At 68.8% G+C, this 12,633-nt stretch overlaps 2 protein-coding genes across 3 annotated transcripts; both read left to right on the top strand.

The window, feature by feature from the left end:
- Positions 1 to 497: 497 nt before the first annotated feature.
- CARNS1 (carnosine synthase 1) lies at positions 498 to 6,606 on the top strand (the record flags this gene model as incomplete). The annotated part of the gene is given in 12 exon segments (XM_083863826.1): positions 498 to 542; positions 1,504 to 1,522; positions 1,968 to 2,199; positions 2,494 to 2,583; positions 2,863 to 2,913; positions 2,916 to 3,349; positions 3,587 to 3,767; positions 4,270 to 4,355; positions 4,709 to 4,940; positions 5,019 to 5,290; positions 5,379 to 5,480; positions 5,482 to 6,606. Coding segments are annotated over 11 exon segments (2,808 nt in total). The 5' UTR covers positions 498 to 542; positions 1,504 to 1,519.
- Positions 6,607 to 8,605: 1,999 nt separating this feature from the next.
- Positions 8,606 to 12,516, top strand: RPS6KB2 (ribosomal protein S6 kinase B2). Of its 2 annotated transcripts, none has more exons than XM_083864422.1 (15): positions 8,606 to 8,722; positions 9,328 to 9,362; positions 9,456 to 9,576; positions 9,663 to 9,731; positions 9,800 to 9,947; positions 10,210 to 10,267; positions 10,346 to 10,446; positions 10,520 to 10,610; positions 10,695 to 10,785; positions 10,911 to 11,018; positions 11,116 to 11,178; positions 11,248 to 11,325; positions 11,403 to 11,507; positions 11,581 to 11,693; positions 12,094 to 12,516. In XM_083864422.1, the coding sequence occupies exons 1-15, from the start codon at positions 8,651 to 8,653 to the stop codon at positions 12,260 to 12,262; spliced, it is 1,422 nt and encodes a 473-aa protein (XP_083720548.1). In that variant the 5' UTR covers positions 8,606 to 8,650; the 3' UTR covers positions 12,263 to 12,516. The 2 variants fall into 2 exon arrangements, with proteins under 2 accessions (XP_083720548.1, XP_083720547.1); XM_083864421.1 differs by having other exon boundaries at positions 11,400 to 11,507.
- Positions 12,517 to 12,633: the final 117 nt, after the last annotated feature.

Raw genomic sequence — 12,633 nt, 5'->3', positions numbered from 1 at the left:
ACAAGTTGTGGGTGACAGATGGAGATGACAGTGCAGGTGACAGGGCGCTGGTGGTGGCGCAGTGTCACGGTGTGGGTGACGATGCGTGTGGCAAGGTGTGTGTGACAGGTGCAGGCGACAAACCCCTGGTGATGGTGCAGGTGACGCTGTGCGATGAGGTGTGGGTGACGGGGTGCACGTGACAGTGCAGGTGACAATGAGGGTGGCAGGCTGCCGGGGGTGGTGCGGATGACAGGGGGCGAGTGACAGCGCGTGCAGGACCCCGCGGCGCGGCAGCCGCGCTCGTGGCCCCGTGCCTTGCCGGTGGCGGTGACGGTGACAGTGACAGTGACGCCGCGGGCAGCTGGAACTAAGCCGAGGGACGTGCGGGCTGGCAGCTCCGCCACGCTGGGGACAGAGGGACAGGGCGGGGGGGAGGACGAGGGGCGTGCCCAGCCTAGGGACGCAGGACAGAGGGACAGGAGAACTCCGGTCAGGCTGAGCCACCCCCCGGGTCCCGCTGAGGCAGCTCGCTAGTGACGGGGACAGGGACACGAACAGGGGTGCCAGCGCCTGGCGCGAGGTGGCAGAGGGGACAATGGGGCTCTGTGTCGCCTAATCCGGGGCACGGGGCCGGGGGTTGGCACCCCGGGGTGGCGCGGGGGGGGGGGGGTTTAAAGGCCACACCGGCCGGTGTCTCCTGTGCCAGGCGTCCCCGAGCCCTCGTCCCCTGAGCGCTCTCAGTGCACGGCTCCCACCCGAAGGTACCGGGCGACACAGCTGTCCCAGCTTGGGGACAGCAGCGCCACCTCCCAGCTGGGGATGGAGGGGGACAGGGTGGTCCCGAGGCTGGAGGTGGGGGGGGGGGGGGGGCGCGGACCTCGACGGACCCCCGTGACTGGGCTCTGGGGGGTCCTTGTGCCACGGCACCGAGCCGTGTGTCCCCTAACCCTGTCACCATGTCCCGGGCTTGGGGACATCCTGGCTGCCAGTGGGCACCGCTCATCTCCGTGCCTCAGTTTCCCTCAGTTTCCACCTGCTGGGACGGAGGACATCCAGAGGGGGTGGGGACACCCTGGTCACCGGGTCTGCACCCCCAGGGCACCTTGGCTCCCCCGGGATGGGGAGGTGTCCCCGGCTGTGCTGAGCTGGCACGGGATTACACTAAGCCGGAGGTGCCGGGGCTGGCACCGAGGGGATAACCTGAGGCCACCGTGACTGGCACCAAGGGGTCAATCTGGGGCCACCAGACCCGTCAACGAGGGGACAAGCTGGGGCCACAGGGACTGGCACCGAGGGGGTCAGTCTGGGGACGCTGGAACTAGCACTGAGGAGAAAAGGCGAGGACACTGGAGCTGGCACTGAGGTGTGCCCAGGAAGTGTGCCAGGCTCTGGTGGGTGCTGTAGGACGGGTCCCCACCATGGGAGCAGCGACTGTGGCTCCCAGCACCGGCTGCGGGTGGCCGGGGAGCGGTGGCAGGTCCCCAGGGAGCCGCGCTGACTCTGACTGTCCTTCTCTTGCAGCCCTACTGTCACCAGGATGGTGAGTGGCCCCCGGGTTGGGGGTCCGGGCGGAGGTGGGTGCCCCATCCCGGGATCCCGGCGGTGCCGGGCACTGGCGCGGGGCAGCGGGCAGCGTGGCGTGCTGTGCCCACCCGCCTCGTGACCCTGCGGGGACAAGGGGACGCTTTGTCCGGGAGCTGGCGGCCCCGGCGGCTGGCACTGCCCCGCTGTCCCCGAGGCCGTGGCGCCGTGCCCGGCGCCCGCAGCCCCCCAGCACCCTGACGCCCCCACCCCAGGGGCGGGCAGCAGTGCCCGGTGTCCCTCTGTGCTGTGCCAGCCCCCCCGTGTCTGCCCCACGTCCCCCATGCCCACCCGGGGTCTGTTCACATGCCAGCTCCGTGCCGGCCCCTTAACCCCACGCCGGCCCCATACCAGCCCCTTACCCCCGTGCCAGCCCCGTGTCAGTCCTGTCCCTGCTCCCGCAGCTCTCGACGTCCCAGCCGAGCCCGGAGCGGGTGCCCAGCCCGGAGGAGCAGGAGTGGGCAGGGCCCGAGGCGCTGTGCCCGGGCTGGCTGGAGGATGAGGCCCCCGATGGCGAAGTGCCCGGGCACAGCGGGGACCCCGAGTGTGCCACCCACGCCTACGAGCGGCTCCAGAGCGCCCTGTGCCAGGAGGGGCTGCCCCCCACGCTGGACTGCTCCGCCGAGCCCTGCACGGGTTGGGGACACGGGGGGCGGGGCACGGTGCCAGGCTGGAACACGGGGGTGGCAGGGACCGGGGTGGTGATGGGGAAATGGTGCCAGGCTTGGGACACGGGGGTGGCAGGGACAGTGATGTGGGCTCGGTGCCAGGCTGGGATAGGGGGGTAGCAGGGATAGGGTGGCAATGGGGATATGGCGTCAGGCTTAGGGACACGGGAAGTTTGGGGGCTGCCAAAGACCCTGGGGTGCCAGCGGCAGGATGGCGCAAGGGTCTCCATCCCGGGGCTGTTAACCCTTCCCTTCCTGGCAGGATTTGGCCCGCTGGACATGACGGTTTGCGTCCTGGGCTCCCCCACCCCCTTCCTGCCTGTCCTGCTGGAGGGTGGCACCCGCTGCCCAGGTGGGTGCGGTCCCCTTGTCCCCACCCCGCACGAGACACCCCCTGAGCCAACAGCAAGGTCCCCGCACCCGCCTGTGCTGCCTGACCAGGACTGTGAGGGAAACTGAGGCAGGGGAGAAGGGTGGCAGCAGACCTCCGTGTCCCATTAGTCCCAATTCACACCAGTTCAGCAGTAGATTCCCGCCCTCCCCTCTTCCCCCCGCAGCACCACCCCCATAGGGGGCGGTTTGGGGCAGAGGATGAGGGACACCCACCGGCCACCCCTCTGCCCACCCGCAGGTGCCATGGTGCTGTGCCTGTCCCCTACCTGGGCCAGCCGGGTGCCATCGGAGACGTCCCGGGCACCTGGTCCCTGCTGCTCTCCCGGGGCGTCTCCTTCAAGGTGGGAGGGCACAGCGCCCTGGAGACATTCGTGCCGCCCCGCCGCGCCAACTACGTGACCGGCACCTTCGCGCCGGGGGACCCCGAGGGCGGCTGGGTAGGCGAGCTGGCCCGTGACCTCGACTGCCCCACGGGGGGCTCGGTCCCGCTCGCCCACCGGCTCCAGGACACGCTGGTGGCCCGCTGGGTGCTGGCGGCTCGCGCCAACCTGCCCGTGCCCCCCACCCTGGCCTTTGTCCTGGGGGCCAGGGAGGACCTGCCCGCCGGGACCACGGCCCCCGGGGTGAGGCTGGTGCGGCTGGAGGACCCCCAGGGCCAGCAGAGCCTGGTGCAGGAGGAGGTGGGCGCCTTCCTGGGGGGCGCCGCCATGGAGTCCTACGGCCAGGTGGGCATGGGAGGGGCGGGCGGTGTTGGTGGCACTGGGTGACACTGGGGGACACGGAGAGGCACGGGGGTGCACGCAGGTGGTGGGGTGGCTGTAGGGTGGCACTGGGGGACGCGGGGTGACAGGGGTGTGTGTAGGTGGCGGGGTGGCACAGGGGGACGCGGGGCTGCGCGCAGGTGGCGGGCTGGCTGTTGTGGTGGCGCCAGGTGGCGCGGGGTGACACGGCGGTGCACGCAGGTGGTGGTGCGGCCGGCAGGGTGGCGGTGGTGGGAGACAGGCACCCGCAGCACCCACAGGAAGGAGGAGGGGGTGGCGGTGGCGCAGGCGGTGGGTGCCCGGCTCTGGGGGCTGACAGAGGAGGACAGCGTCCTGCTGGAGGCCATGGTGCCCACCGCACGCCTGCCCGTGCCCCCCCCACGTAAGGCCCCCGCCCTCGGGCGCCCACCACCCTGGGATGGGGGGGAAGAGTCCCACGGGTCCCCCTCCAGCTGTGCCGGCCACGTGTCTGTCCCCTGGGGCAGGTGGGTGGGAGCCATCGGGGTGCCCAAAGTACGGGGGTCCTGCGGGAGGGCATGAAGGTCACCCCGGATGTCCACAGTCCCCTGGGTTAGGGTTGGGGGACAGTTTGCCACCTTGGACCCCCACAGACCCACAGGGAGAGGTGGGGAAAGTCACCCTGGACCCCCACGGTCCCCTGGGGCAGGGCAGGGTGTTGGGGTGACCCCTTTCGACTCCTGACAGTCCCGCGGGGCTTTGAATGACAGTGGCCATGCTCTACCCCTCGCTCCCTGGGGCTGGGCTTGGCCGGGGCCACCACGGTGCCACAGGGAGTCCCAAAATCCCCCAGAGGAGGGGGAGGTCGGGCAGGGCCGCCCCGTCCCCGCGTGGCGGCCGTGCCTGCCCTGTCCCTTGCCCCCCAGGCAGCCCAGCCCCGCGGCTGCCCATGGCCCTGCGCATCTGCACCCTCGTCTGCAGGTCCTGGGGGGACCGGCCCCAGCTCTGCCAGGTACATCATGTCCCCACACCCTGGTGGCTCTGTGTCCCCAGCCCATGATGCCTACACATGTCCCTATGTCCTGGTAGCCCTGTATGTCCCCAAGCTATAGCGGCAGCCTGTGTCCCCAGGTTGTGCTAAACTATGTGCCATGCCCTATGTCCATGTCCCCACGGCCTGGTGGCCCCAGGTGTCATTGGTGGCCATCCAATGCCTTGGGTCAATGTGTCACCCCACGTCCCCATGCCCCAGTGGCAGCTGCATCCCCACGCTATGGCTTGGCAGCCAATGTCCCCATGCCCCGGTGGCAGCCGGTGTCCCACACACACGTGGGTGTGCCCACACACACGTGGGTGTCCCCACAGGTGGCCTGCACCGTGGGACGCGCGGAGAGCCCGGTGCGTCACGGCGCGGCACTGCCCCAGGGCCTGGACTCCAGCCTGCAGCAGTGGGGGATGGCGGCCCCCAGCCAGCGGCAGGCGCTGGCCACACGGCTGCGGGAGGCCACCGAGGCCGCCATGGCCGCCCTCTTGGCCACCGAAGCGGAGCTGAGCTCGCAGCAGCGCGGCGGCGCCCGAGCCCACACCGACATCCTGGGTGAGAGCGGCGCGGGTGACACCGCCGGTGCTGCCCGCGGTCACCCCGCGGTGCTGAGCGCGGTGTCACTGTCCCCAGGAGTGGACTTCCTGCTGGCGTGCGTGGACGACGCGCTGGAGCTGGTGGCCCTGGGCACCAACAGCCAGCGGTGCCTGGAGACCTGTGCGCTGGCCGAGGCCATGGGGCGCGCCGGGGGTGAGCCCCGCGGGGACCTGCCGCGGCTGCTGGCCGAGGCCATGCTGCACCGGGCGCAGTGTCACCTGGTCGAGGGCAAGGACATCCTGCTCATCGGGGCCGGGGGCGTCAGCAAGAGCTTCGTGTGGGAAGCGGCCCGCGACTACGGGCTGCGGGTGAGGAGCTGGAGCCGTCGGCGGGCTCGGGGCGGCGGGGGCTGGCACGGCCGCGGTGTTCCCCGGTGACGCCTCTCCGGCGCCGCAGATCCACCTGGTGGAGTCGGACCCGGAGCACTTCGCGGCGGGGCTGGTGCAGACCTTCCTGCCCTACGACAGCCGGGAGCACCGGCGGGACGAGGAGCACGCGGGAGCGGGTGCTGGAGCTGCTGCGCTCCCGGGGGCTGCGGCCCCACGCCTGCCTCTCCTACTGGGACGATTGCGTGGTGCTGGCGGCCCTGGTGTGCCAGGGTCTGGGGCTCCGCGGGCCCGCGCCCGCCGCCGTGCGTGTGGCCAAGCAGAAGAGCCGCACCCACCGGCACCTGCAGCGCTGCCGCCGCGGCCGCCCGCCGCCCGCCGCCTTCGCCGTGCCCTGCCGCCGCTTGCGGAGCCACGGCGACGTGGAGCGGGCGGCGGCCGTCGTGCCCTTTCCCGCCGTGGCCAAGCTGGAGTTCGGCGCGGGCGGCGTGGGCGTGCGGCTGGTGGAGAACGCCGGGCAGTGCCACGCTCACGCCGCCCGGCTCTGGAGGGACCTGCGCGACGACGCCGACCACCCGGGCATCGGGCTGGGCTGGGGCAACGCCATGCTGCTCATGGAGTACGTGCCGGGCACCGAGCACGACGTGGACCTGGTGGTCTTCGAGGGGCGGCTGCTGGGCGCCTGGGTGTCGGACAACGGCCCCACGCGTGTCCCCGCCTTCCTGGAGACGGCGGCCTGCCTGCCCTCCTGCCTGCCCGCCGACCGGCAGGCGCAGCTGGTGCGGGCGGCGCTGGAATGCTGCCGGGCGTGCGGGCTGCGCGACGGCGTCTTCAACGTGGAGCTGAAGCTGGGGCCGGCGGGGCCGCGCCTGCTGGAGATCAACCCCCGCATGGGGGGCTTCTACCTGCGCGATTGGATCCGCGAGGTCTACGGCCCCGACCTGCTGCTGGCCGCCGTGCTGGTGGCGCTGGGCGTGCCGCCGGTGCTGCCCGCTCGCCCCGCGCCCCGCACGCACCTGGCCGGGGTGATGTGCCTGGGATCGGAGCACGGCGAGACCCTGGCGGGCGGCGGGGGCATGGAGGCTCTGCGGGAGCTGCACGGCCGCGGGCTCGTCCGCCTCAACCGGCTCTTCGAGGAGCCCGAGGGGGCTGGCGAGTACGAGGAGCCGCTGCTGAGCGTGGCGTGCGCCGGGGCCACGCTGGCCGAGGCCTGCGAGCGCCTGCTGGGGCTCTGCCAGGGGCTGGGCATCGACTCCCCGCGATATCCCGTGGAGCATTTCTTGTCCCACTTTAAATAGCGCCGGGCAGGCAGCGGGGAGAGCGGGGGAACTGGTGCCCCGGCACACCCCGGCACCGCCTCCCGCCGCCCCGCCGCCCCTCCCTGGCACCCCCCATGCACCCCGTCCCGCTGTCCCCCCATCCCGTGGCCTGGCACACCATGTCCTGGCACCTCTGTACCGCCCCGGATCCCAGTCACCTGCCCTGCCACCCCATTGCCTGGCATTCCCCTTCATCCTGGCATCCCATCCCTTGGCATCTCCTCACTTCCCTTGCAGCCCATCTCCTGGCATCCTGACGTGGGATGCTCCTATTAGCCTGGCAGTCCATCCCCTGGCATCCCTTGACTCTCCTGGCACTCCATCCTCTGGCATCCCAAAACCCAGTCTCCTGGCACCCCCCACTACTCTGACACCCCAGCCCCTGGCATCCCCCATGTCCTGGCATCATATTCCCTGGCATCCCCTTCTATCCCGGCACTTAGTCCTTCAATTGCACTGACACTCCTCACCCTAAGATTCCCCCTCTCCCTGTCCAGGCACCCCATTTCCTGGCATCTCACCATTACCCCAGCACCGCATCCCCGTGCCCTAGCACCCCATTCCCTGCTTCCCAACATTCCTCTCTTTCCCCCCCTGCCCCTCCCTGTCCCCCCTGCCCTGTCCCTACCATCCCTACCCCCAGTGCCCCCTGTCCTGTTAGCAGGGATCCCCATGCCTGGGACATACATGAGGACACTGACCCCTGCTGTCCCCGTGCCACCCCCAGGGTGGGGGCAGCCAGGGCCCCCCCGAGGCACCCAGGCCACCCCATGAGAGCAGCAGTTGAAGCTTGAGGTGTTTTGGCACCTGCTGTCATGGGGAGACCCTACAATAACAAATCATTATGGGGAGACCCCACCGCGACAAAGAATTAATGGGACATCCCATAATAACAAAGAAACGTGGGGAGATCCCACAGTAACACACCAGCAAGGGGAGAGTCCATCGTAACAGACTGAGGTGGGGAGACCCCACAATGACACCCTTGAATGGGAGACCCCACAATAACAAACTGGCACGGGGAGACCCTACAATAATAGACCTGCACAGGGAGACCCTACAATAACAACGGGGTACCCAGGCATTCCCTGGAGCAGCTGAGAAAATCCTCTGGGAAGAGGTTTGTGTGGGGAGCCCACGTGATATAGGGCTGTCACTGGGTAGGCCCTACAGCAACACCAGTGACTCCACACTAACGCCCAGACCCCTGTAATTTCCAAAATCCCACAATAACACCCTACAATAACACAGAGCCCCTGTAGTGCCCCTGACCCTAGAATAACAACAGTGACCCTACAATAACTCCCAGATCCTACAGCCCTCACGACCCTACAATAACACCGGAGATCCTGCAATAACACAGAGCCCTTGTAGTGCCTGAGAGCCTGCAATAACACACAGCCACTTTAGTGCCTGAAACCCTCCAATAAACCTCAGTGCCTGTAGTGCCCCTGACCCTACAATAACACCAGTGGCCCTACAATAACACCAGTGGCCCTACAATAACACCAGAGACCCTATAATAACACACAGCCCCCGCAGCCCCACAATAACAGCAGTGACCCCACAATCACCCGAGTGACCCAAAAATAACCCGGGTGCCCCGCAGCCCCACTCGTGGCCTCCAACGCCGCGGAAACCCCGAGCGAGGTCTCCTCGTGGGGTCACCGGGATGTCCCCCTTCTTTCCCTGCCCCCTCTGACGTCACGGCGGCGCCGCTGACGTCAGCGTGGCGCAGCGCGGGCGGGGCCGGGGACCCCAGTAAAGGCTATGAGCGGCCGCGCTGCCTCTGTCGTGTTCCCTGCGCCACCCCCTGGGTCCCCCCGTCCCCGTGTCCCCCGTGCAGGGGACACCCCGGTGACGCGCGCGGGGAGGGGCGTGGCCGGCGGGAGGGGCGTGGCCGCGGTGGCGGGTTCCCTGGGGTCCCGATAAGGCGGTGTCACGGGGGCGTGGCGGGGGCGTGGCCGCCCTCGGGGGTGTGGCCATCGGGGCGGGTCCCCGGGGGTCCCGGCACGGCGCCGTCATGGCGGGGGTGTTCGACATCGACCTGGAGACCGAGGAGGGCAGCGACGGGGACGAGCCCGAGCTGGGCGCCGTGAGCCGGCAGCGGGGCGCGGGGGGGCACCGGGGCTGCGACCGGCGGCGGCGGCTGGGGCGGGGGGCGCCGCGGGGCCGGGAGGCAGCGGGAGCGGGACGGGCGGTGGAGGCGGTCAGCGGCACCGGGGCGCGGTGGGGACAGCGGGACCGGGGGTGTGGGGGGTGAGTGCGGGCTTCTCGGTGCCCGGAGCGGCGGGCAGGGGCTTGGGGGGACAGCGACAGGGGCAGTGACGGGGGTCCCGCCGGCGGCGGGACAGGGGTGTAGCCGGGCTGTCCGCGGGGACGGGGCGCCGGGACACCGGGGGCAGCCGCGGACCCCGGGCGGGCGGCGGGCGGCTCCCACTGGGCAGGGCCCGGCCTCGGCCCCAAAACATCCGGCTGGGCCGGCTCGGCTCTGCCTCGCCCCGCGCTGCCGTGTCCTGCCCGTGCCGTGCCCGTGTCCTGCCTCCTGCCGCGGCTCCCCTCCTTGCCGTGTGTCCCCTACCTGCCGTGGCTCCTCTCTCTGCTGTGTCTCCCCTTCCTGCCCGGTGTCCCCTCCCTGCCATGCGTCCCTTGCCCGCCGCTCCCCCCTGCCCACCTCTGACCGCGAGTTCCCTCCCGCAGGAGATGGAGCTTGAACCGCGAGGGAACGGCCTGGAGTAAGTGCGGGACAGCCTGTGGGGGGGTGTGCAGGCAGAGGACAGGCAGGGGACAGGCAGGGGGCTGTCCCTGCTCACCCCCTCTCCCGCCAGGCCGGTGGGACACTATGAAGAGATCGAGATTTCCGAGAGCAGCGTCAACAACGGCCCCGAGCACATCGGCCCGCACTGCTTCGAGCTGCTCCGCGTCCTGGGCAAGGGCGGCTACGGCAAGGTGGGGACACGGCCCGGCCGGGAGACTCTGGGGGGATTCGGTGCTCCCTGACTGCATCCCCCAATCATCCCTGCCTGCCCCTCCAGGTGTTCCAGGTGCGCAAGGTGCAGGGCACCAACACGGGGAAGATCTTCGCCATGAAGGTCCTGAAGAAGGTAGAGCCTCCCCGGCCCCCCCGGCCCCCCTGGGGACCCCCCCCCCCCGCTCACCGCCTCCCCCCCAGGCCAAGATCGCCTGCAACGCCAAGGACACGGCACACACCCGGGCAGAGAGGAACATCCTGGAGGCCGTCAAGCACCCCTTCATCGTTGACCTCATCTACGCCTTCCAGACGGGCGGCAAGCTCTACCTCATCCTGGAGTGCCTCAGCGGTGCGGGATGGCTCCGGGCTCCGGGGACTGCTCCAGGGGGTCCCGGGGATGGCTACAGGTTGTCCCAGGAATGGCTCAGGGATTGTTAAAGCGTGACCTGAGGTGGCTACAGTGTCCAGGGATGGCTCAAGGGATCCAGGGGTGATTTAAGGGTGTCCCAGGGTGGCTACAGAGTGTCCCAGGATGGCTCAGATGTTCATAGAGGTGGTTAAAGAGTGTCCAGGGATGGCTCAGGAGAGTCCCTCTTGGGCTGTCTGTGCAGGTGGAGAGCTCTTCATGCAGCTGGAGCGGGAAGGAATCTTCCTGGAGGACACTGCCTGGTAGGGATGTGGTGGTGGTGGGTCTGGATGGGGTTGGCACCCTGACATCGCTCACAGCCTCCCCCAATCCCAATGCAGTTTCTACCTGAGTGAGATCACGCTGGCACTGGGTCACCTGCATTCCCACGGGATAATCTACCGGGATCTTAAGCCAGAGAATATCATGCTCAACAGCCAAGGTGGGTTTGGGGGGGAAACTGAGGATCCTGGTGGATTCTCTGGGGGCAGTGCAGACCCCCCCATGTCCCTCAGGTCACATCAAGCTGACGGACTTCGGGTTATGCAAGGAGTCCATCCACGATGGAGCCGTCACCCACACCTTCTGCGGCACCATTGAGTACATGTGAGGTGGACGCAGCACTGGGGGGAATTTGGGGGCTCTGTCCTGCCCCCCCCATCGCTCAAGGTCCCCCCTGCATGCCCCCAGGGCCCCTGAGATCCTGGTGCGGAGCGGGCACAACCGGGCGGTGGACTGGTGGAGCCTGGGCGCCCTGATGTACGACATGCTCACTGGCTCGGCAAGTCCCACTGCTGCTCCTTCCTCCCTGGGAATTTAGGAGGGCATCCTGGGGTGCCCGCGGGGGTTCACCCCGAACTTTGCTGGCCCTCCTGGCTCTTCATGGCGCCCCGGTGCCTCCCACAGCCGCCATTCACTGCCGAGAACCGCAAGAAGACCATTGACAAGATCCTCAAGGGGAAGCTGGTGCTGCCGCCCTACCTGACACCCGATGCTCGTGACCTCCTCAAGAAGGTGCCCCCCTGCCAAAAAAATTTTTCCTCACTTTCCCCCGCCCTTATTTATGTAAGTCCTCCCCCCATTCCCATCTCTATCCCTGTTTCTCTTCCAGTTCCTCAAGCGGAACCCCAGCCAGCGGGTTGGGGGAGGCCCCGGTGACGCAGCCGATGTGCAGGTACAGGGGTGGGCAGGGGGTACCAGGAGACACCCCACAACTCCTGCCTGACATCCCCAAATCCCACAGAAACAGCCCTTCTTCCGCCACATCAACTGGGAGGACCTGCTGGCGCGCAGGCTGGACCCCCCCTTCAAACCCTGCCTGGTATGGGGGGCTGAGCGGGGAGGCTGGGAATGTTTTGGGGGGCCCCGTGGGAGCACCCACCATGTTCCCCGCAGCAGTCGGAGGAGGACGTGAGCCAGTTCGACACCCGCTTCACCCGCCAGACCCCCGTGGACAGCCCTGACGACGCTGCCATCAGCGAGAGCGCCAACCAGGCCTTCCTGGTAGGGGGGGCACAGCTGTGGGGGGGACCCCCGGCACCCTCAGGCTCCCCTGCTGACACCCCCAAACCCGCAGGGCTTCACCTACGTGGCCCCCTCCGTGCTGGAGAGCATCAAGGAGGGGTTCTCCTTCCAGCCCAAGGTGCGCTCCCCCCGCCGCCTCAACAGCAGCCCCCGCACCCCTGTCAGGTACCAGGGCACAGTGGGGCCGGGGGGTGCTTTGGGGTGGGGTGGGGTCTTGGGATGGAGGCATTTTGGAATGGAAGTTTCAAGGTGGGCACCAAGGTGGGGATGGAGGACAGTGCTGGGGGTACAGTGGAGGGGCGTAGGGAGTGGGGAGGCTCAACCTGCCCCATCCTGGGAGTACAGAGAGACTCTGAGGGCAGTGGGGTGAAGGTTTGGGGTGCTTTGGGGTGAGGAAATTCAGGGTGGGCCCCAAGGGGGAGAAGAAGGAGTAGGGGAGGTTCATGGGGTGTGGGGGAGTTAGTGCCTCCAGGGGTGGGGAAGGAGCTGTGTGGGCACTGGCTGCATCCCCTTCCTCGCTCTCTGTGGGTGCCCCACTCACTCCCGCTCTTGTTTCTTCCCACAGCCCTGTGAAGTTCTCCCCCTTCGAGGCATTCAAGCCGGTGGCCTCAGGCGACTCCATGGAATTGGGACCCCCTCAGCCCCCCCCGCCTGAGGGCACAGCCCCCCTGCCCATCAAGCCCTCTGGGGGGGCCAAGAAGCAGAAGGGGGGCCGGGGGCGGGTGCCCAGGTAGGGGTGGGGAGGGTGGGGGGTTTTGGGGGGAGCCTGGTGCTCCCCATGGGGTGGGGGGGACCCCACGGTGCTGCTTGTGCTCTGAGGGACTCATCCGCCTCCGGCACAGCCCCCTGCCCGCTGGGTTTAGGGGCACGGGGAGAACTCCCAGGGGTGTGGCACGCCAAGAATGTGCCCCCGTGGGCGTGGCCTTTTGGGGTGTGGCCCCCTGGAACGTGGCCCTGCTGCTGGATGTGTGCCAATTAAAGGACTTGCTGAGGCTGTGGTGGTCCCTGTGCGGGGATGGGGGGGCCCACTGGGAGGGTGGGGGAGTTGCCCCACCAGGGGAGGGTCCAGGCTCCACCCCCTGAAGTTATGTGTTATGCCCCGCCC

The sequence above is a fragment of the Zosterops lateralis genome (assembly GCF_965231275.1).
Source record: "Zosterops lateralis genome assembly, chromosome: 6".
NCBI classification, from domain to species: Eukaryota; Metazoa; Chordata; class Aves; order Passeriformes; family Zosteropidae; genus Zosterops; species Zosterops lateralis.
Note: the sequence above shows the minus strand (reverse complement) of the source record. Positions and strands in the feature narration are given on the sequence as shown.